Here is a 25,203-nt window from a genome sequence, read left to right as displayed (position 1 = left end):
AGACATCATTCTTCATGATTGATTCATATTCCTCATTTCATCGTATCCTTCCAGACATGGTGTTTTACTACTTCCTCGAATGTGCATACCTTGATACTCATAGCAGCGAAATAACCTTGATACCTCTTCGAATTCTTGCTTTCATGAAATGTCCTTGGAGCAATATGTTTTTCAACATCTTCGAGAGTATCTTTGAGCCATAGTGGACGTTTCCTTCAGGTAGAGAAATCACAAAGAGGTGGATCAATAGGATCCATCGGGCCATCAATATCGTGCATAGGCTCATTTATTGGAGGTTCATCCTGTTTTATCGCAACATCATTATTGTCCTTCCTTGGTATTGGGAGATCTTTGGCTTTCCCAAGGGTGGTGTCTTCATCAAAGGTGATATCACGACTTGCACATCTCTTTTACCAGGCACATAGATTTTATATGCCTTTGAATTTTCACTATAGCTAACGAATATTCATTTTTCCCAGAAGCTCCCAACTTATTTTTTTTCTCTTTAGGCACATGAAAATACACAGGACAACCAAATATTCTAAAATGAGAAACATCAGGTTTCTTACTAGTGAAAACTTCTTCGGGTGTCTTGAAATCCAATGCTTGATGAGGGTTCCTATTTTGAACATATACAACAGTGTTGGAAGCTTCTCCCCATAAGAACTTTGGCAGACCTTGATCATGGAGCATGGCATGAGTGGCTTCCATGATTGTTCAATTCTTCCTTTTAGCAACACCGTTTTTCTCAGGAGTGTATGGAACAATTGTCTCCCTCTTAATGCCAACCTCTTTGCAAAAGTCATTGAATTCATTTGATTCATATTCGGTTCCATTGTCCGTCCTCAATGTCTTGATCTTCTTCTTTGTTTGATTTTCCACCAATGCTTTGAAAGAGCGAACCATTTGAACACTTAATCCTTCCTCTTCAAGAAATAGATCCATGTTTTGCAAAAGTAGTCATCCATAGAGATTGCATAATATAAGTATCCTCCGAATGATGTTATGGGCAAGATACCAGACATGTCAAAATGGACCAATGGAAGAATATAGGTTGTCTTGCTTTCACTAGAAGGGAATGGTCCCTTCGTATGTTCCCAATTGCAAAACCCTGACAAACACCTTCATGGTTCATTTTAAATTCCTAAATACATATGACCATCTTCCTTACCTAGGTACGACTTTGTAATGTAAGTGGGCAAATCTCCGGTGCCATATTTCACATTGAATAGAAGCATCACTCGCCAAAGCTCCCAAAGGACTTCCACCAACTTGATAGAGGCCATCAACCTTAAATCAAAGAGTAAATACATCTTTAGGGTTTTTGGCCAAATACTTACCTTTCCATGAATGAATGCTACCTTGAAGCCTTTGTCTTCCATTGCAGAGATAGATACTAGGTTCTTCTTCAAATCAGACACATACAACACCTTGTAGATGAATGCTATGACCTTGATAGAAGTGAAGAGTGACAGTACCAATCCCTTTCACGAGGTAGGTGACATTATCTCCAAGTATGATCTCTTGATTGGTCTTCTTCTCAACCAAATTTGAGAGGGCCTCCTTGTATCAAGTGAAGTGCCTTGAGGCTCCACTATCAATCAACCAATGATCCAAAGTATCTGGAGGAGAGGCAGTAGATTGAGCAAAAATAAGATAGAATTCATCTTGTTTTTCTACAACATTACTTTCATCATACCTGGCATTTCTTGTACTTTTGGGAGGTTGACCATTTCCATTTCGAGTAGTGGGAGCATTCCTCTTTCCTTTGTTGTTGAACCTGTTGTTCGTTTGATTGCCATTGCCCTTGAAATTGCTGTGGTTGTTCTTGTCATCATCCCTTGGAGAATTCTTCTTGTGAGGAAACTCTTTAGCATGGTGGTCGAACCTGTTGCAATTGTAGCACCTTCCTTTTCTTCCTTCTCTGAATCCTTGACCTTGTTTCCTCCGAACAACATTATTCTTCTTCTTCGCATGAGCGGAGAAAGCAATAGGTTCATTTCCATTTGAGGGCTTGTCTCTCTCCATCATCCTAGTCTCCTCTTGAGTGCATCTTGCCTATAACTTATCGAAACCAGGTATCCTGTCATTGTTTAGAATAGTTTTGACAAATACATCCCAAGGTCTTGAAAGACCTCCAAGTGCAATGAGAGTGAGCTCCCTGTTAGCAATAACTTCTCCAATAGATAATAAGTCATTCTTGATTGGAGTTATTCTCATGAAGTAGGATTGGATAGACCCCGCTTTATCCATCTTGATATCCTTCAACTTGTTCTTTGAGAAAGAGGATTTGATTTGCACTGTTCACTTTGAACATCCCAACCAGCTTATCATATATCTCCTTAGAAGTTCCCAAATCAGAAATATAGGCAACCAAATGCTCTTGAATAGAATCAATCAAAATTTTCTTTGCTTTGACCTCACCTTTTATATACTTTGTCTTAGCAGCAACTAGTGCATTTGAAAAAGGCTCCATCACTTTTCGCTGCACATAGTCCAATGCTTCATGCTCCTCCAAAGTCAGGTCGAATGTCATCTTCCATGCATGATAGTCAGATTTGTCATTGAGCTTGTCCTCAGAATTTAAGTAAGATGTAGAAGCCATTGAGACTTGTCCAATATATCTCTCTTAATGATTGCTTTTCTCTCTCTTTCTTCACCCGGGCTTTGATACCATGCTAATTGTAGATAACAATGGTATGTTCTGTGCTTTGCAGAATTACTTCAATGTTCTTTTAGCATCCAATGACAGTTTCCAATTTAGTTTTCCAATAACAATCACATTAACCATAAATCACATTGACAATAACTGTAGATAGAACAAAAACAACAAAATGCAGAAGATGAGAGAATACCAGATTTGGTGAATGCTAGGGAAAAAACCTGATATGGGGAAAACCCTTTGATCGATTCTTCTTATTATTATATCAAATGTTTAGTAGAGAGAGAGTAAGTTCAAAATTGACTTGCCAAATTATGATCAAAGCAATCTTGTCAAATCTCTAATTTTCCTCCTTCCAAATAATAACAGTCAACATCTGTAACGAGAAAGTCAGCGTTGGTCAAAGTAGCAACAAACAATCCTTAATGTAGCTTGGTCATACCGAGTCAAACTCGACCTTCTTAGGTGGTCAAAGTTAGCCCAAAACATTCCATAAATCTACAGTCAACCTTGGTCAAAGTATGCACTTGAAGTTTGCAATCAACCCTAGTTAATGTGACCAGAATACCTTGGTTTTTGTGCCAATAGGTGCGAGATCCAATGATCGAAATTTTGGCAGAAAATTGCAGTGAAATGTGGTCAAAACACCCCTGTTTGACGTTGGTCAAACTTGCAAGATTGAAATTTTGGCCCTACAATTTTGTCCTGCTTGTAACACGTGTGAGAGAATTGCGCTGATCAATAGCTGTATGAACCAATCAGATGAGGAGAGAGAAGATATGAGTGAGTGAGTGAGGTGCCAAATGAGGTGGGATGTCTCTTTTAGTTATACAAATTTTTGGGGGTCAAGTGACATGTACGTTGGGCTTAATGAGCCCTACATTATGATGGGTTGACCTTGGAAATTTGCACATGTGTGGGCTTGACCCCAAAAACATATTTCCCCTTGTCCAAATTTGATGATCTTTAGGTCAATTTTGGTCCCCTCGAAAAAAGGAATTCAATGCAATAGTCATCTCCATCAAATGAGCTATCCAAAGTTGGATCCTATTTGCCAATTTTAAAAAAACAGGAAGGTCAACTTCCGAGTGGCATAACTTTTGCATACATACTCTGATTGACGCAATTCTTGCGCCGTTGTAAAGATCTCTATGTGTAGAATAACAGGCGAAGTTGCATGCTAAATCGACAAAGTTTTACCCTCCAAAAACGTTGTTTGATGTGTCAAAACGCTCCCGGAAGGTTTTAGACCCCGTTTCACCAAATTGGGCTCCGCTGGTAAAAACGGTCCCATGCGCCGATTCTTCTACCTGAATACATCGATATGGATGACAAACAATATAATGATCCAATATGGATCACACCTCCCCATTTTGGGAGGCTTTTGGTCCCCAAAAGCTTCTACTAAATGAGGTGAGGAAAATTTTCCTCCACTTTCTCTTTGGTGTACCATTTAGCTTTGCTTGGAAGTTGTCCCTTCAACCCAAACTACCAAAGGTCATGTTGCTCCTGTGTTATAGTTCTGGACCTCTTCTGCAAAAGTGTATCTTCTGTCAACTCTGCCTGAGCATCTGGTTCCAAATCCTCCACAGAAGGTAGGACTTGTTACTCTTCCTGATCTAGCATAGAAGGCTCCTAGATTTTCAAATTCTCTACATTCGCAACTGAGTAAATGTGCATATATTATGGGAAACGGATTCGATAGGCATTATCACCTACATTTTCCAGTATCTCAAAGGGACCATACCTCAGAGCCTTGATTTTCTTACAAGGCCCCTACAACCTCTCCTTGTTCAGCTGTAGCCATACTCTGTCTCCCACCTTGAATGATTTCTTTGTTCTGTGCTGATCATGCCCGGGCTTATACCTATCTCACGACTTCTTCAGTGTTTCATGTACCTGTAGCTGGATCTGCTCGATCTTCTCTATAATTTTTTCAGCCCTCAAAGCATCACTTATAAGATCTTCCCTCACTCCTCCCTGCTACCCATATGCAATGTTCAATGGTGAATGCAACAAATATCCAAAGCAAGTTTCAAATGTGGACTTTCCTGTAGAGTGTGGATTGCTCTGTTGTGAGAATGTTGTATAGATACTATATTTTCATCCTAGTTGTTCGGATGCTTCTATGTATTTCCCCTTAGAAACTGCACCAAAGTCTTGTTGACTACTATTGTCTGTCCATCTGCCTGTGGATGGAATACTGTAGATCTCTTCAACTTCGTGTCCATTTTCTCCCACAATGTAGTCTAGAATGCACTGAGAAAGCTTGTATCCCTGTCTGAATTGATGCTCCTTGGTTTCCCAAAGTACACCCAGAACTATCTAAAGAACAAGTTTGCTGCTTCTTATCCATTGATGGTCTTTTTACAGGGCATCAAAACACACATCTTGCTGAACTTGTCAACTACCACGAACAGGTTGTCATGTGCATTCCTGGTTGTCGGTAAACCTCCCACAAAGTCCATGGAAATGCTTTCCCAAGGATGAGTAGGTACATGTAAGGGATGATATAGACCTTGTTTCCCGTTACTGGTCTTGCTTGTATAATAAAGCATGCATCCCCTTATGAACCTAGCTACTTGGTCTTGCATCTTGGGCCAATACACACCTCTGAAAATTAGTGACGATCTTCCCTACGCCAAAGTGCCCTGCAACCTTGGAGGTGTGAGCCTCTCTAATCAGCTGCAATCGCTCAACTTTAGGAATACATAACTTATCCAGCTTGTAGAGTAACCCATCCTGGAGATGGTTGTCAACGGTGTTCCACTTCTCTCTTAGGTGGTAACCCTTTGGGCTTTCGGAACACATCCCTGTATGCCTGTAACAACTCCTCCAATTGATTTTTTTGTTTCTTAGTACACCCCTCCAGGGATGCCTTGCTATGGATGAAGCTCCTGACCTCATAAACATTAGTAGGCACTGACCATTTCATGATGACCTCCATCTTGGAAGGATCTATCTTTAGTTCTCCTCCACCGATCACATACCCAAAATACACTAAGGACTACTACACAAACTCACACTCTTTGAGATTTGCTAGCAGTTGGTGCTTCTTTAATGTTTCCAGCACCTGCATCAAAATGTGAAATATGTTCCTCCCAGGTAGCACTATATACCAGTATATCATCCAAATAGACAATAACAAATGCAACTATAAAAGGGCGTAATAGATCATTCATTAATCTCATAAATGTAGTTGGTGCATTACACAGGCCAAATGACATAACTATCCTTGTACAATCCTGGCTTGGTTTTGAAGGTGACCTTCCATGTATCTTCTTCTTTGACTCGAACTTAGCAATATCCAGACTTCAAGTCCAACTTGGTGAACTACTTTGCTTGCTGTAACTGATCTAGTAGATCATCTATCCTGGACAGGTGGTGTCTATTCTTGAGCGTGATTTTATTGAACGCCCTGTAATTTATACATATCCGCCAAGTCCCATCCTTCTTCGGCATAATGATGATGGGTGACCCACATGGAGATGTACTCGGTCGGATGATACCCTATTCTAGCAAATGCTGCATTTGTTTCTTCACCTCACTTGCTTCTATAACAGACTATCTATTGTTAAAATTGGCAACTAGGGCCAAACTCAATGTGGGTCATCTCATTTACGGCAGCTGATATTTTTCCTAGATTCCTCTTGTCGAGAGGTGTAGGACTGATCTAAAGATCATCTGATTCCGACAAGTATTTATGGAGATATGAATTTATTTGTATTTACTTGACAATTGTCAAGGTCGTCCAACAACTAAATGTATGGCACACATGGCCAGTGAATCATATAAATACAAGTAAGGTTGATTCATTTTATGATCATCTCATCTCACTCATTTCTTCTCTCTCTCACTCCTTAGCTTTGGGTTACACAAGGAGAAACTCACACATGGGAAGGAGGAGGACGCAGAAGCTGCTAAAGGTCTATTTGACCAGTGTTGACCTTAGAAGAGTGCAATTTTGGTGTGGATGCTTTTCCTAGGCAGGCCACATTTTTTGGCACGAAAATCAAGGCAATCTGACCTCAGGCTTGACTAGCGTTGACTGCCCTAGTTTGGGGCAGCAGGTTGACTTCACTCAACTGCAGTTTGATTGTGTATTTGGCACTGTTTAAGGGCTAATTCTTTAGGCTATTCGAAGACTAGTTGACCCATCCCAGTGGTTATGGGTTTGGAATCTAGATGATCTCAAACTTCCAGCCCCAACTTCTTGACTAGATTTGCTCCAATGAGATTCGCTTGCGATCCTGAGTCAAACAGAGTATCAATCCTTGTCTTCTTGACCTGTATCTTTATATGGAAGAGTTTGGTCATTTCCTTCTTTCCTGCTGCTGAAGGCTACTCAGATTCACCTTCTTCTGCACTGATGTACAGACGATCTTCTCATCCAAGTCCGAGCTGCTTTCAACTTGGCTACTTGAATCAGTGGCCATGAGATTTTTCTTCTTGTTATCTTGCTTCTTGTTCTTTGAGTTTTAGCTCTGGATACAACTTCCAACGCTTCTCATCTGTATGGCCATTAATGTTGCAGTTGTTACTGAGATCTTTGCATTGGTGTGTTGTGGCTATCGTCTTTTTATCTTTTTCCCCTTTTTGCTTCTTCTTCCCCTCCTTAGAAGCTTCTTGTTGCCCCTGCTCCGATCCACTTGATTGTGCTCTTTTTAGGCCTATTTTATCTAGGTATTGTGCTTGTAGCCGTACGCAAGTCTCGTTGACCGATTTGGGCTTGAACAACATCACTTGCTCACGCAGATGGTGGTGCAGTGCCCCAAATACTTGAGGAGTAGATCTGGGTTCTTTGGAGAGATACCCAACATTATATCCATCTTCCTAAATTCCATGGTGTACTCCTGTACGCTTTGGCCCGACTTTTTCTTGAAGTAATGCCACTGGATCCTCTGGTACTCCACGTATCCAATGGGATAAAACTGTGACTTAATGAGGGTTTTGAAATCTTCCCACTTAGTCACTGGAGGTTCTCCCTGCAACTTTAGGGTTTCCATGTGGCTCTCCCACGAAGTCAGTGCATGACTCTCCAATATCAACCCACAAACGAGATTTTTTGTCCTTCCTCAATTTGATGGACGTTGAAATAAACTTCTAGTCGCTGCAACCAATGGTTCAACTTCAAAGCGTCAATCTCGATGTGCTATGGCTTGATATCGACTTTTGCTTCCATTATAGATAGGGACTGATTCACGACACTTGAACTGGGTTGATGTTTTCCAGATTTTTTCTTTGATTGGTTCTCCATTTCTATCCGATCTTTTGATCCCCGTTTAGATTTGTCCTCTGCATTCAAACCCCCATCTTCTCCAAATATCCCTAGCTTGTTATTCAAGGCCGCCGTGAGGAGGCTTACATTGCGGTTGATATCCGCGACTTGTAGTTCCAGCGACGTAAACCTCACCTCTGTAGGATCACGAAGTTCGTTTATAGATTAGTCATTATGATTAGGGTTTTACGATTTTCGGCCTCGTCGATCTAGATCTCTACAATCTTCACAAAATACCCAAAGAAACCCGTTCTAATACCAAATGATCTGTAAAATGTTGTGGATATTCCATTGGAGAGTTCGTCACAACAGATCTAATAATAATATATTAAAATTCTGAATTTCTACACAATTACAATTTTATTAAACTTTAAGATCTGTAAATTTAACTGTAATTAGAGCATGCATGTGAATAGAAATTATGCAGAAAATTAGAGAATGACAAAATAAGCTCACACACACACACATAAGACACAATATATGCTCCGGGAAACCCTTTCAGGAGAAAACCTAGATGGAAGGTGAGGTTGCTTCGCTCTCCTTCTTTATCTGGAAATATGGCTACAGGTACAAAGAAGTAATGCTTGTGGCCTATGGGCTGCTACAATGCATAGATCCTCTCTGTGTGCTCTACTTCCTATCTCTTTTGGCTATCTTTGCACAACTATGGAACAAAATGCTCTCAAAAGAGTGAAATGCCCCTTTCTACTAGTGGCTTGGTTATAACACAACCTGATAGCCTATTAGTGGTTAAGTTTGACTACATCAACTCTTAACTAGAGTTACACTATAGACTCTTCTGGAGCCTTTTACATCAAAAACACGTGGCTAGCCCCTTTTCCATGAATAATTGGGGATGATTCTACATCCTCCTGAACTATAGGTGTGAAAACAGGAAGGTCAACTTGTGAGTTGCATAACTTTCGCATACAGACTCCGATTCACGCACTTATTGTGTCGTTGGAAAGATCTCTGTGTCTAGAAAAACATGAAAAGGTGTGTGCTAAAGTGGCAAAGTTTACCCCCAAAAAATGTCGTTTGATGCCTCAAAACACTCCCAGAAGGTTTCAGACCCCGTTTTGGCAAACTCTGTCCTGCAGGAAAAAATGGTCCCATGAGCTGATTCCTCCACTTTTTCCACTCCAAATGCATCGAGATGGATAACAAACAATATAATGATCCAATCTTGATCACAAGCCCTAGATCCGTCCTTTGATCTAGATCTGTCTCCCTCACTACTCCTTGCACATTCCTCAAATTTGGCATATTGATGTATCACACTGCTCTTCTTGAGACTGGTACCGCTTTATGGTGTGTCTATCTCCCTCTCCCTAGCCTAGCTCTTGTAACTTTACATTGAGCTAAGACCCTAATCCTAACCTCAAAATGATTGACGATTGAGATTAGATCTTGCCTAACTCAAGATCAACGGCTAATATTGAAACTTATTCACTAAAGTAATTTACTTCAGTTTTCCTAAGTTTCTTTTAGTTCATTAAGCCAACATATTAATATGCACTTTCTTTTTCTAAGTTAGGCTTAGGTTAAGTCACATCAACAACTTGCTCACACTTGAGCACAATTTCTAAAGAGAATGTGGGTGAATTTTGCATGCCTAGACAGAAGGCTTGTGCAGAAGTCCCTGCCCTATCTATAAAAATCAACAGGGATGAGAGTTGAGACTAATCTACATGGTTGGCCTTTTTCTTATTGGAGTCCATTGCATCAATTATTTGTTTGGTTCATTCTCAATGCTGGTAAGATGAGGTCATGGTTCTCATAACATTTCTGTTGGTATTATGGTGGACTGACTCCCTTTTTTTAAATACTCCCTTGGTGCACCCAACCACCTCTTACCTACGAGATAGGAGATGATCACAGTCATTAGAGAAGGTATCTATAGGTAGTTTGTGCAGGACAATTGGATAAACCCTCAAGGTGGGTTATGTTGGAAAATGTTCTATGTTGAGCACTTCATGATTTTGAGGGATGGACTCATTGTTTGACTCAATTAGACGCTTTGCCATTAGATGCATGCACTTCAAATACCCTTGAATTAGTTCAAAGGTGTTTCTCATAGATTGTGCATTGAGATCAACCATTAGATTGATTGTTTAGACAAGATTTGCTCGTTTTTCTAATTCCAAGAGGTTAAGATGAAGGAACACTTCATCTTATGTTGCTCCGTTTACTACAAGATCTAAGGACATTTCCGCTCTATTTTCAAAGAGCTATGTACCTTGACCAAAGATGCCTTGCCTTATACAAGCAGGAGGTCCTTTGTCTTTGCTTTCTATCCTTCAGCCACATCCACATCCTGGCTATCTCCCACCTAGTGGATGATTTCATTTTTTTATGATGCTCTTTACTAATGGCACCAAGTAGCAAATGGATAGAGATGACCCTAGTGGCATCACTAGACTAGAGCATAGACTTGCTGCTAGACCACAATTCCAGGTTCTTCCTTCTAGATGGCAATACAACACTCAATAGCTCCTCTTCTGATTTTTCTTTTGAACAAGCCTTCATGCTCTTCTTGAGTTCAGGTATCCGAGTCACCAATTGACTCACATCGGTTAAGGCCTCATAAAGTAGATTTCAGGGGTTATAGATGAGATATGTCATGATCCCCAATGGACCATCCTGCAACTTGACACAAATTTCCAACCCTGAACCCATGAGTAAAAGAATCTTTGAAAATTTCATTTTCAAACACGTACCTTTCCATCGATGAATGCCACCCTATAACCTTTGACTTCCATTGCCGAAATGGACACTAGGTTCTTCTTGTGCTCAGGTACATAAAAGAGATTCTGTAAATGAATCAAGTTACCCTCATTCAATTGAGGGGTAACATTCCCTACACCCTTTCTGGGATAGGTGGCATTAGCTCCAAGTATAATCCTACGATTGTCTCCCTCTTTACCAAGTTAGAGAGAGCACCCTCTATCTGATGAAGTGCCTTGAAGTTCTATAATTGATAAGCCAGATTCCCAAAGAATCTGTAGGAGAGTGCCAATACAAGATAACGCTTCTTTATCTTATTAGAAACAACATTTGATTCTTCATACCTGGGGTTCCTTTCTTTCTCTGAAGAGTCGGTCGTTTCCTTGATGATCTGCATTACCTGTCATTCCTTTGACCATTGAAGATGTCCCTGGAATGATTGTTATCATCATCATGTGATGTGTCCCTGCCATTTAGACACTCCTTCACATAATGGCCGAACTAGTTATCTACCTATCATTCCACCTTGAGATCCAGTCTTCCCAATGAAGTGATCTTTAGGTAGGCCATATTCCGCTGCGCCATTTTGATAATATTCTCTGCTTTGACTTCACCCTCGGTGAATTTGAAGAGGGATGAGGAATTCGCTGATCCGTCTGTTCTTTCCCAACTGTCTTTGGTGCTTGCTCTTTCACTCTTGATTGGGCTTTGTCTTCATCTCAGCTTTGATACCATGTTAATTTTAGGTATGTTCTATGCTTAGAGCAATTTATTTCAATTTTCACAGTTAACTCAATATCTTTTCCAGATTAGCAATCACATCAACATTAAAGTAAACTACAGATACAACATAAACATAAATCGCAGAAGACAAGCCAAGACAAGAGGACACAAGATGTGGCGCTAGCCAGGGACAAACCCCAACGTGGGGACACCCTTGATCAATTCTTCTTACATGTTTTTCAATAGTTCAGCAGAGAGAGAGAGAGAGAGAGAGAGAGAGATAGTACATTTACAACAGATGTCAACACTTTGACTTGACAAGATGAGGACATAGATCTTCTCTAAGAAGATGTCTCATGAGGTAACTGATATGGACTCATGTGATTCCATCACCCTATCATAGTGTTGCATCATGCTGCACCATCATACCATGCCCATCATCACAAAGCTGCACCATGCTGCATTACTGCTGAGCTGTACCTCATCATGCTGTACCCATCTTGCTGCTCTTCATCATCATGCTGCACACATCTTGCTATTGCACCATATCATCATGCTGCACCTCCTTGTGCTGCATCTTCAAGCTGTACCTTACTGTGCCCATCATGCTGCATCCCCTTGTGCTGCATCTTGATACACTTATGCTGCACCTTGGTACTGCTGCACCTTGATACACTTGTGTTGCACACCCTGATACACATACGCTTATGCCGCACCTTGATACACTTGTGCTGCACACCCTGATACATAACCCATAACAACTCTTGCTATGGTGCTATGGCCTGCAGCCTATCACATAGCAGCAAACGTATCCTAGATAGTGTCCAGTCATTATTAATGCAGCAACATTTAGTCTGTAGAAATGTCAACTCTTGAACATGCTGTAATGCTACAATTCATGGACTGGTTAGGGTACTGATCACATTCCCTAACAACACATAATTGCTCTTAATGACTGCGGTTGTTCTCCAATGAGATGCTGCCCTCCACGCTTCATCATTACAATCCTCCTTGATATAGTAGAACTCCCAAATAATCCCACTAATGAACTGTTGTAACCTTTTCTTTTCCTGTGGCTAGGGCAGTCATGAGACTGCATATAAGGAACCATTCAGTTCCCTTCTCGCAACAGTCTAAGGACACATGAAACCCTCCACAAATGCGGCCTAGCATAGTGTTAATGTGACCGCGTTTAGCCCTACGTTCAGCCATGTATAGACTGCATTTAGGGCATGTTTAACCCTTCCTTAGATATGCAGCTAAGGCTCCTTTAAGGCCTCCTCATGTCTACGGATTAGGGCTGCCTTGCTGTGTGTAGAAGTTCCCCTAAATAGTGGGTAGATCTCCCTTCTTCGCTGAGGCCAAGAAGCCTCTTTTGACTGCGGTTTAGGGCATCCTTTTGCTGCGAATTATGGCTCACTTTAGCTGCGGATTAGGGCTCTCTTTAGTTGTGGATTAGGGCTCTTCTAACTGCAGATTAGGGCTCTTCTAGCTGCAGATTAGGGCCTCTTAGATCTGTGGCCAAATCTCCTACAAGTCCGCGGCTAGGGCGTAGAAAGCATCTCCTCTAGACCTCCTCTTCCACTAAAAACCCAAACAAGTGGGGAGTGAGATCACAAGGGATGATTATCAAATGACTTGAAGCCCTCCTTTATTTATACTAAAACGTTGAGCACAAGTGGGGTATATTTGGTTGCTGGACGACTTTGATGAATTGTCCCATAACATAAATAAATTCATATCTCCATGAATACTTATCGGAATCAAATGATCTTTAGATCAATCCTACACCTCTCGATGAGAGGGATCCAAGAAAAATATCAGCGGCCATAAATAAGATGACCCACATGGAGTTTGGCCCTAGTTGCCAATTTTAACAATACTCCTATTCCTCCCAGTTTCACCCTCTATTTCTTTTTGCCTAGCTTTTTCTTCCTGAAACTTCTTAAAGCTATTTAACAACTCCTTAATCTCAGCTGACTCTCAAGCAACATCTTCTGCTGAACGGAAGTTCCCTCATACAATGTGGTCAAGACCTCGTAGGTTTCCCTTGCTGTATCTCAACAATATGTGGGATCACATGATCCTTGACCTCGTCCAAGATCATGCACTTTGCTTTTGCCTGAGCTTCCTCGTACTTCTTGAGAGGATCAACATCGACTGGAACAACAACTGTCCTCAAGGCATAATCCTTGATGCGACTTTTATCCAAAATGGCCAAGGTCCTGGCCTTCCATATGACGAAGCTTGATGCTCCATCCAACCTGTGCTGATCCCTCAGTGCGTTAACGACCATCTTTGCTCAAATGAATGTCGAACTGGTCCTCTTCTCCCTCTTTTGTTGCTGCCCCAACAAAAACTTTGATTTGGATTTCTTTGGTGCTAGAAATCCTCTAAGGAACAAGCTCCCTCTGAATTTTGATTTCCTTCACGGAAATCCTTCTGCCAATCACTGTCGAACCACCCCTCTGATCTCTCTTTGCCGCTGCTCAACACTGGGTCTAGATTTCTTGGTAAAAAATCTTCTGAGGAACTGATTTCCTCTACTTTGCTTCTGCCCTACCAGGTATTGATCTGCACCCACATAATCAACACCCCACCAACAACTCCAGATGAAATCTGCGCTGCACCTTTAGCCACTACAACTAGAAAAACGAGACTCAACAGTCTCTGCACTGGGCCAGTAACCATTGCGTTGCCCTCTGCAGCGACAACGTCAGCCAAACAGGCTGACAAAGGCTCTGCGTGAGCCTCCCTTGGTGACTGCGTCACCCCTCCTCTGCTCTCTGAATTAGAAACTGTGCTGTCTCTCGGGACAATTGTCTTCAGACACAGATTTTCCTTTGTCCCTTCGTTGATGGCTTCAGTCCTCCTAGATCTGCAATTTCTCTGATACTATGTGAAAAATTCTGAATCTAACAAACCATAAATCCTACTGTAGTAAACTGATTTGCATTACCTACTTGTGTTCTTCATTTTAACAAGTTATTTTCAAAAATATTTTGAAAATATTAATGCAAATACACTGTAGCCTACATCAATATACAGATCAAGTACTGAAAAATAAATGAGACAACCACACAAATGACACACTTATTTTTGGACTAAATGTCCCCTAAGAAACCCATTGTGGGAAAACCAGTGCAACAGATATGAGGGTTTTATTATTAAGCAGATTTCTGAATACAACTAGGGTGCCAAATCTGGCTCACCCAACATAGGATAAACTTGGCAGAAGTACCTCTATCCAGAGATAGATGTTTTGGCGGATCCAACAACTGGATGAACAAACCCCACAGGTGACTGTGCTATCCCCAGTGCTATGCAACGATGGCTGCTCCTAGCTTGGCACTGGGACTGCGTCACCTCCTTTAGGAGTTGCGTCACCTCCTTTAGGAGCTGCGTCACCTCCTTTAGGAGCTGCGTCATCCTCTTAGTGAGCCTTCCTGGCTCAGGAATCGATCCGCTGAACTGATGCCCAATCTACCTCACAGAAACCCTAGCGTTGTCTCTAAGCGACTGCGCCAGCCCTCTAGCCTCTGCGTCACCTTCCTGGAGCTGCGCTGTCTCTCCTTGGTGCTGTGTTGCCTCTCTGCTATGTATTCTCGGCCTTGGACTAAATTCCTGCTGCCGAATTTCCCGTCTCTGCACTAAAAGCTCACACCGAAATTCTCAGCAAACGACGCCCCAAAATTTCGATTTAGCTCAAGTGCTGCTCTCACTGTGTGTGTTCTCCAACTGACCCCAAGCCTTCCATTATACTTTTCCTGTTGAGCAATCAACGACTATGATCTAATCTCTAATCAATGGCTAAGATTAAATTAGACTTGATCCTCGTCACTTAAAAGCTTCTCACCCATATTTGAATTAATTCACTTTAATTATTTTAATTTCCTATGTTTGAACTTAGGCACCATTACAAATAATAATTATTTGAATAACATGCACTCTGGGTGGAATTTCTCCAAATCTTTTTTGGGTTTTGGAGATCTCATGTGTTCTAGCCCCTCGACAAAGTTTCGGAGCTATAACACATTCGATGCCACCCAAAAATCAACACGCAGGACCCTCCTTAATTTATCTATGGAAAATTTTGCAGAGCATTTTATTATCAACCACTTCACCATATGCCCAAGCAACATCTTTCACTTTAGGAGCCATTTCTTGACTTGGAAATGAAAGGAAATAAACTGAAAATGAATTTTTTTTTTAACATTGCTTCAATGTTCATTTCTTTTACAAAAAATGTTCTTTTCAATTTCTAGATTTGCACAAGAAAAAAAAAAAGAAGCAAAACAGATTTTAGCAGTGAAAAAAAATACCTCTAGGCACAAACCACCTCCTCAATGCTGCTCCAACAAGCCAACTCCTCAATGCTGCTCCAATTGTTTCCCAAGAAGCTCCTCACTACTGCTCCAATGGTTGCCCAAGACTCCTCACTACTACTCCAAAAACAAACTCCAAAACTCTTCACAAACTCCTCACAAATTCTCACACAAATGCAATGATATAGTTGTGAGGAAATGAGAGGGGTTGGGCAACTTTTATAGGGTTGGGAGAGGTAAATGGACCTCAAAATAATCCCAAGGAAAATTAGAATTCGCTGTGGGGTCCAATTCCCCCCCAGAAAAATTCGTTGGTCATGCTTTTGCGTCGGTCATTGAGCTGACTGAGTTAACTCGGGCTCGACCGAGCCGACTGGGTTGTTATCAAGCCGACCGAGTCGGTGACTGGCTTGGTAACAACTCGGCCAGCTGTTCCGTTTCGGCCGCTGAGCCGACTTGGCGAGGCATTGGCTTGGTCTGGCCTGACTGAGTCAGAGTTGGCTCGACTGTTTTTTAAAACGCTAGTATGGACATTAATGACAAACCACATGTGAGTTACAGGCAGCTAAGGCAATATGGAGGTTAGGGAAGACACATATGGAAGCCTGAAGTGATAGATTTTGTAGCACCATACATGTGTTCTAGTCTCGATTTATGTCTAAGGGACTAAGGAACACAAGATCTTCAAAACCTAGAAAAGATTGCGAGAAAAGCTTGTGAAACGCCTTAACTAAATTAATTAATCTTCATTTAAATTTTTCGTAAGTCTAACTTAGGAAAAGGAGCTAATTAATAGTGATTAATTCAGGAAAGGTGAGAAAGCTCTAGAAACTCACATGGATTGAGTTTGAGATGATCTTAGTCGTTGATAACGATTTAATCATGGATGTTGGTGCTTCAATGAGAGATTATAAGAGGAGATGTGGGATGCTATCGTGAAGTTATACTAGTTTTCCCTTCAGGGTTTTTCCGAGAACGTTAGTCCAAAAATATTGGTGTCATTTTTATTTTGTGTGTGCACATCTATTTTCTCAGTTTCTAGTTTATTTTGGCAACATAATTTTATTGTGAAGAATTGCAATTGGATTTATTCGTTATTTTCCATAACAAATAAACTACATTATTAATCAGTTAAAAGAATAAATTTCTAGTTGGTGCAATTTCAAGAATTTTTCACATGGTATAAGAGGAAAGTGAACTTGTGCGAATAACACTAAATGGGTTTACCAAAGAGTGGGCCACATTCGTTAAGAGAATCACTGGAAGGGACAAAATACCTGATTGAGAACATCCATGGAGTGATTTCACACAAGAAGAGCTTAGGCTTAGTCTTGTCCAAGGTACTACCAATAGCAATAGCAAAGGGACACGAGATCTTCAAAACCCAGAAAAGGTCTCGCAAGATAAGCTTGCGAAACACTTTCATTAAATTAATTAACAATCATTTAAATTTTTCCTAAGTCTAACTTAGGAAAACTGACTAATTAATAGTAATTAATCAAGGAAAGGTGAGAGAACTCTAGAAACTCACACAGATTGAGTTTGAAATGATCTTAGCTGTTGATAACGATTTAATCATGGCCGTTGGTGCTCCAATGAGAGATTATAAGAGCAGATCGATGGGATGGAGATAGACACAGTTGTGAGACATCGAGTAAGAGGGAGAGCGAGATTTCGTTTGGGCAGATCGAGCTATCTAGTGCAATGATTGAGTAGAAAGAAGAGCTCAAGCTAGAGCCACAATGAGAGGGAGTACCAATAGAGATATTCTGGAGGAATTTCTTAGTGATTTCCAGCGACGAAGGGCCAACAAAAATTGAGGATGGAATATTCTGTAGGAAAGCCGTCCAGGTTGAGCGGTGAGCCAGAAACCCTAGCGCAAGTGTCGAAGGGAGGGTTTACCAAAGAGTGGGCCACATTCGTTAAGAGAATCACTGGAAGGGACAAAATACCTGATTGAGAACATCCATGGAGTGATTTCACACAAGAAGAGCTTAGGCTTAGTCTTGTCCAAGGTACTACCAATAGCAATAGCAAAGGGCCGAAGGTTGAGGATGAGGAGAATGTAGCCCTTGCTAGTAAAGGAAAGGTAAAGAAAGGTGCTAGTTAGGGACATGGCTTAAATAGAGGAGAGAAAAAGAGGAAAGGTCTGTGAAAGGTCAAATGCTTAAGGTGTGGTGAGTTTGGTTACTACAACACACAATGTCCCAAGAAAAAAGACAAGAAGGGGGAGCAATAGAGTGCAACTTTGATAGACATAAATGAGTTAACCTCCATGATGGAGGAGTTTGCATTGATAGCAGCTATACCTCCAAATGTTGGAGGAGCATGATAACTCCACAGTTGTAGTTTGGGCATGGTCCATGGAAGAGCAATAGTAGTTGCAACATACTCTTCATATGGATCATTATCATTGCTACAGGGGCCCATAGTTTTCAATAGCACGAGGATCAATGTCAAAAGGCGCAGTCAAATCTCGAGAGGCAGTTGTAGAGACTAGTTGCAATTAGTTACTAGAGGGGCACAGAGATAGATGAGCACAGACAATTGTTCAATAGACAACACAGAGACTAGTTGTAGTGTGAGACTTAGGAGACAGTTGCAGAGCCAGTACAGGGATACAGTGGATCCGTAGATCAATTCTCAGTTGCAATAGTTACAACAACAACAACATGAGATTAGATGCAGTGCAAGCAAAGTTGGTAGTAGTGCAGGGTGGCACAATCCAGTGTCAGCAACAACGTAGATGCAAGGTGATTCAACTACAGGGCTAGCAAATGAATCAGAGTATGCGCAACGGCTTTGTGGACAGCGACAGGATGTTATAGATGTTAGACATCAATAGCATGAGGGAAGATGTTATGAGAGGGAACACTTTCCTTACTAAAAGGGAGTGTTAGTTTTTGTAGCATCGAACACGTGTTCTAGGCTCGATTTGTGTCTAAGAAACTAAGGGACACGAGATCTTCAAAACCCAGAAAAGGTCTCGCAAGATAAGCTTGCGAAACACTTTAATTAAATTAATTAACAATCATTTAAATTTTTCCTAAGTCTAACTTAGGAAAACTGACTAATTAATAGTAATTAATCAAGGAAAGGTGAGAGAACTCTAGAAACTCACACAGATTGAGTTTGAAATGATCTTAGCTGTTGATAACGATTTAATCATGGCCGTTGGTGCTCCAATGAGAGATTATAAGAGCAGATCGATGGGATGGAGATAGACACAGTTGTGAGACATCGAGTAAGAGGGAGAGCGAGATTTCGTTTGGGCAGATCGAGCTATCTAGTGCAATGATTGAGTAGAAAGAAGAGCTCAAGCTAGAGCCACAATGAGAGGGAGTACCAATAGAGATATTCTGGAGGAATTTCTTAGTGATTTCCAGCGACGAAGGGCCAACAAAAATTGAGGATGGAATATTCTGTAGGAAAGCCGTCCAGGTTGAGCGGTGAGCCAGAAACCCTAGCGCAAGTGTCGAAGGGAGGTCTCTTCAATTGCAGGAGGCTGGGAAAGCACCTGTAGGGTAAAATGACTCATTTCCAGTGACAGAGGGAGGCTAGATTATTTTGTGTGAGCATGCCAGGAGGAGGCTGAATTATTTTGTCAGAGAAGAAACATTTTCTCCATTATATTTTTTGCCAAGATTATTGCTGGAGGAAATCCAGTTTGGGCATCCAGATATTGTACTCAGATTTATATGCTGCATAATAAAAATAAACCCACATCTGCTACACTGGTTTTCCCTTTGGGATTTTTCTGGGGTCGTTAGTCCAAAAATATTGGTGTCATTTTTATTGTGTGTGCAGCTATTTTCTCAGTTTATTTCTGCAGCATAATTTTATTGTGAAGAATTGCAGTGTGATTATTCGTTATTTGCCGTAACAAATAAACTGCATAATTAATTAGTTAGAAACTTAGAAGAATAAATTTCCAGTTGCTGGAATTTCAAGGAATTTTCACATGAAGTTGGAAGGGTCAAGTTCCAGAACTGTTTGCGAGAGACGTTTGCAGGATGCCAAAGTTATAGAGCAGGGGGGTGTGGAGGATATGGTGGTTTTAACTTTAGAGTATGGAGAGCTACAGACTTATGAAGGAGAAACTTAGCAAGAGCTGTTTAGGATGAGGGTTTGGATATTATGTTTGGGGAATAGGTCAAGCAGAGGTTGCAGGAGGTGGAAATTAGATAATAGGTCAGAAGAAACAGACTAGGAGGTTGGGGAAGTCAGAGAAGGAAATTGGGGGAGGATGAGATGGACGTCAGGATAGGAGGATGTTTGCGGAGGTAGAATGGGAGGTCAGAGGAGGAGGTCTGGTAATGTTGAGCAGGAGGTTGGGTGAAGCAGAGATGAAGGTCAGGAGGATTTGCAGAATGGATGTGGGCTAGAGATGTGTGGGGAGGTCTGGCAGGAGGTAGGAGAGAACTGTTTTGGCTTGCTAGATTTTCGGAGACCAGTATTCATTTTGTGACTTGTTTTGGTTGAAGTGATACTACAAATAAAAAATTTCAGTAGATAATTCATGTTATTTGAGCTGCTCTTGAAGTTGTACATGTCTGTTTGAATATTATGAGAAGTTGTGAGATAATGCAACAGAGAAAATATGTGCTGATTTTTGGGATTAGTATTGCTAGTTTACTTCCTTTCCTTGGAGCATATTACATATATTTTATGGATACAGTGGCTTGAAGTATGAAGTAAGTCCATATTGTTTGACATTAAAATCTCCATAAATGCGAAGCATCTATGCTGCCTGATATTTCATTATGCTGTTTGTGCACTATGATTAATAAATGTTGAGCTAATTGCAGAAGGTTTGTTGATCTCAAACATAGTTGTGAAAAATTTGGTTCACTGATTATTTAAGACACATTTTTTGTGGATGTGTTTGAAGTAAGCTTCTGGACTTATATCTGCCATTTGGGACATTGTTAGAATAAAATTTTGCTTTTCGCAGAGATTTTGTGTTGGCCTGTGTAATCTTTATCTTGGGCGAAGGAGCACATGGATTTTCCAAACATAACGGAAAACATATTCAATATTTATGGATATGACTTAACATAGTATAGGTGGGTAATTGGTACTAGGTATATAATCCTTTTCATGGGGACATTTTGATGCATTATTTTAGAATTTAAATCAGCAGTCACAAGTTAGAATTCTCCGTTTGGCTTTGGATGTTTGGGAAGCAAGTGCTACTGGATCCTGACAATCTTGCATTGCCTGCATACCAGATTCTGGCTTTCATTTCTACCAAATCTGTTTTTTCCACCAGTGCTCAGTGTTTAGGTCTTAGCTTAGAGCAGTGCTTCACTCTTTTGATTTCTGCGTCTTGTTTATTTAGGAGGTATTTTCCAGGCTCCCACTATGCATTGACACTATTGACACTTTGTATAAAATTACCTTCTCTTCTTATATATGCTGAAGTACAATTTTCAGACGTGCCTCTGTCAAGCCATCAATTTTGACACTTCTGTCCTGAGTTTCGAAAGCAAACATGTCCCATTCTGTAAGACGAAACACCCTGCTCCTCTGACAAGATTTGGAGGCACCCTGTTAACTCTGCAGCCTGAGTGCGCCTAATGGTTAAAAACGCGTGTTTCATACCTGGAGCTTACAGGTTTGAATTAGGAGGGGGCCATGATATGTAGCATGTACACCTCTGTAGACTAAGCAGTCAAAATTAATAGGTTGAGCCAGGTTGCTTGTCCCAGAAACAAGGTTGCCTCATACATCAAGATTTGGCGTGTGGCTAGGCCGTGACCGTAAAATTAGATTATTATTATCATTCTTTATCAATTGTTTGTTTCAGAGTTGAAAATGAAACCTGAGTTAATTAGATGAGTGGTGAAATCAAATACAGTGGATAGCAATTTGCTGTTAAGCTTCAAGTTCTTTGTTCAGAAAAAACTGAAAGTGACTACAAGAAAATGTTCTAAGCTAATGGATGAGGTGAGTGTTAAGGACGGCTAGATGATATTTCTCTGAAAGATTTAGTGGGATATATGGAAAACCATAATTTCCATTAAATGGTCTAAATTGTCTGTCAACGGTTAAGCATATGGGAACTTTGATCTTCACAACTCGGATGGAAACCCGGATTGCTTGTGGACCACAGTCATGTCTGTGTGCTATTTTATGCATGTGCTAGAAAAATCCTTGCATGATTTTTTTTGGATGTAAATCTGTTAACCCTTCCGAAAACTCTGGTGGGCAATCATTAATCATAGTAATCTAATTGCTCTCTTAAGTTCAGCTTTTTCATTGATTAACTTAGTTCTACAGTGACTATATGTTTTACCTCCAAAAAAGGCTTAGCATCTAGAAGTTTCCGAAATGGGTACAGCTCAAAATGTGATCCCCAGAAAATGGAAATGTCAGCCAAAATGTCATATATATATATATGATAAACGAGTTAATAACACATTCTTTTGCTTCCTTGATTGTTGTACCACCGAGCATCATCGTGCTCTCTCTTGAATATAGCTCTCACATCTGGATTTTTGGTATGTGCACACACATCAATACCCTTTATCTTTGCATAAATTGTACTTCTATTCCCATGTTCCACCCGAACCCATTTGCTTGACTTTGGTAACATACCTCCACAGAGGATAGTATTCTTGCTGCCTCTGTTGCTTGAGTAGATTTAGGCAGTGGGAACACAACTTTGAGAAGCCATGAATGTTGCAAAAATAGAAAATGAAATACTCACCGAAACAGCTGCTGCCCATGTAACTTGTTCATGCTGCCCACAGTCCAAAACACAACTAAAATGCTTGTTGCTGCTATAGGAAGCTCCTCTTGCAGAAGAATGTGTGAGAAATGAGTGAATGAAGTGCCTTTTTTTATAGAAAAGAAGAGGCTGATAGGGTTTATAGAGAATTCTATATTTTTTTTAATTTTCTAGATAATTGTATTTCTATTTTTTTAATTAAAATTTATTAACTAAATGATTAACTACAAAACAAAAGTGTTATGTTAGTGTTTGTGGGCCATAGAAGGGACCCACACCCTTCTTGGCCCCTTGAGACAGCCTGAAAAGCAAAAAAGAAGGATGAAATTCTGGCCGAAATGGTTCCGAAATGCCGCCGGCTGTCCCGGATGCTGTTTCAGCCCATTTCAGGTACTAGGATGGTCCCTATCCTGGCATTTCCTGCAACATAGCAAAAAGGCATAGTAAGTCCTAGGATTGGTTGACTGTGTGTTATAATATCTGGTTAATGGGCTACTGTTTTATGCCGTAATTTCTAAATGATGAAGCAATCCATATTTTCTTTGATATTTTGATGTGTTTAGTAAACGAGTCATTTGATATTAAAGCATACTTTTGAACAGCTTTTGTTACTTTTGAACAGCTTTTGTCAATTTTCGTAAATATGAAATTGGAATTCTGTAGATTGCTGTTTTATTTAGACCTCTGGTACTAGATAACATGATATAACTCAGAATGCAATAGGTTGAGAATGACTAGCCCTGGGAATGAGCATAAGGTCATAATATTTTGATTAATATGTTAGGTGTGTAACATTTCTTCGGAAATAAGAATTGCTCTTCAGAAATAAGAACTCCATTGTGAATGTTCCGAGACATAATAGACAATTTTAATTATCGTAGATGCTAAAAGTATCTTAATCTGCAGGATTCGTGATGATATTGAGAAAGAGGATGCATTTCGAGGCCTTTGTGCTATGGTATGTATAATATGTGTATCATAAACTCAGCAAACCATTTTAGCGTACCGATTCAGCATATAATTTTGGTTGGAACTAATGATGACATACAGGTGAGGGCAAACCCTTCTGGTGCTTTGAGCTTTCTTGTCCAAATGTGTCAGGCCATTGCCAGCTGGCATGTGAGTTACTTATATTTTCATAACTAGTGTGTTTTCCTTGCATATGTGAACAGTCTCTTTCACTTGAAATTGAAAATCAAAACTACTTAATTGTTTGTCTACATTCATTGCTTACTGAAAATGCTTTTCAGGAAATACGGAGTGAGGATTTACACACTGACATATGTCAGGTTCTGCATGGTTACAAGCAGGTGAATATCAGTAATGTACTTGCATTGGTACCTGTCTTCAGTTTGTGAAGTGCTAAAAATATGTTTTATTTGTAGTTTTAGGTTCCTAGCTTTTTCATTTGGTTTATCTTTGTTGTTGCTTATTCACTTTGTGACACGGGAAAAACTTTACCTTTTCTGATTCAGATGATTGGAGCAGCTGCATGGGAACAGTGCATGTCTGCTCTACAGCCTTCAGTGCAAGAGAAGTTGCTGAAGTATGGCATTTAAAATGTCTGGTAAACAGTTGTGGTGCTACTCTAATTGTCATGTGTTATTGTTCGCTAGGAATTTGTCCTTGGTCTTAACATATTCATGTGTGCCCTTCGCCACATCATGTTAGTGGTTCTTCAAGAGCTCATATGTTCTTTATAGAATTCTCTCCTCTGAAACACCTTGTTCTGTACCCCAGTATTAGATCTTGGGCATAGGATACTGTCTACTTGCAGTTGATATGTGGCGTTGGATGTTCCTTGAAGAGCTTGTTATCAGTCGAGCTTAAGGCTCTTGATTCTTGTTTGAATCTGTCTCTATTCTTTTATTTATTATCCCTCCTACTTATACCTGGTTGCTGCTCTAGTAAGCATTTTCGGCAGAGTAAATTTTGAGACAGGCACTGGTGACTGGAGGTAATGCACAAATAGAAGGTTCTGAAGCAGTACATGTTCCGCATCTATTATCTTTCCCAGGTCTTGTCAACAGGCATCAAAAGGGGCTGTTCTGATTGCATAGGTAACGGGGCATCAAGTCTATGTAACAACATGTGGTTACAATCTGCTTCAGTTTGAAAAGCTTGGTTTTTCCCTTAGCGTGCACCAGGAAGTTGCATCAACAGGAGCTTTGTGATTTAAGCATTCTGTAATTTTGTGGATGTCAGCATTTACAGTACCAGGAGTTGCTGGTTACTTGTACCTTCAGCATTAGTTGAGTAGAGACGTGTATAGAAGGGAATATTGCTGATTGCTGGATGTACGCAAGTATGCGTGATTTTACAAGATTAATGAGCTCATTTTTAATATGATGAAATCTGTTCTCAGCAAGTCTGAGGTATCATGAAATGATTTTTTTTGAAAAACCTTGCATCAATAAGGGTATGCGTTGTTTTCCCAAAATTTTCTTGTGAAGAGCACACACAGAAGGGTTAATGAATGCCCATTTTTACTGATTTGATAGGAGTGCATGTTTCTTTTTATTTTTACCCGTTATAATAGATATTTGGTTTACGAATTTAGTGTTATCTGTTTGTTTGATCATGAACTTCACATTTGTATTGAACAGTCGATTCCTTCGAGTTTACATCATGACTGACACGATGTAGCAAACATATGGAGTTTATATTCGAAGTTATTCCAGTTTGTTTTGGCAAATTACATAAATGCCAGCCTCTATTTTGGGAAAATCTTTTTTATAAAAGGAGATAAAGTTAC

At 40.3% G+C, this 25,203-nt stretch overlaps 1 protein-coding gene across 1 annotated transcript in view; it reads left to right on the top strand.

The window, feature by feature from the left end:
• LOC149218282 (transportin 1) overlaps nucleotides 1-24,661 on the top strand; it is a 218,164-nt gene extending 193,503 nt beyond the window's left edge. The window contains exons 26-29 of the mRNA XM_089383890.1: nucleotides 23,355-23,406; nucleotides 23,499-23,567; nucleotides 23,699-23,758; nucleotides 23,924-24,661. Of these exons, the coding sequence (XP_089240016.1) occupies nucleotides 23,355-23,406; nucleotides 23,499-23,567; nucleotides 23,699-23,758; nucleotides 23,924-24,007 (265 nt within the window). The 3' untranslated portion in view covers nucleotides 24,008-24,661. The remainder of the gene's footprint in view (nucleotides 1-23,354; nucleotides 23,407-23,498; nucleotides 23,568-23,698; nucleotides 23,759-23,923) is intronic.
• Nucleotides 24,662-25,203: the final 542 nt, after the last annotated feature.

This window comes from Pinus tabuliformis, chromosome Q (genome assembly GCF_031772625.1).
Source record: "Pinus tabuliformis cultivar Carrire ecotype Pingquan chromosome Q, CPIR1, whole genome shotgun sequence".
NCBI lineage: Eukaryota > Viridiplantae > Streptophyta > Pinopsida > Pinales > Pinaceae > Pinus > Pinus tabuliformis.
Note: the sequence above shows the minus strand (reverse complement) of the source record. Positions and strands in the feature narration are given on the sequence as shown.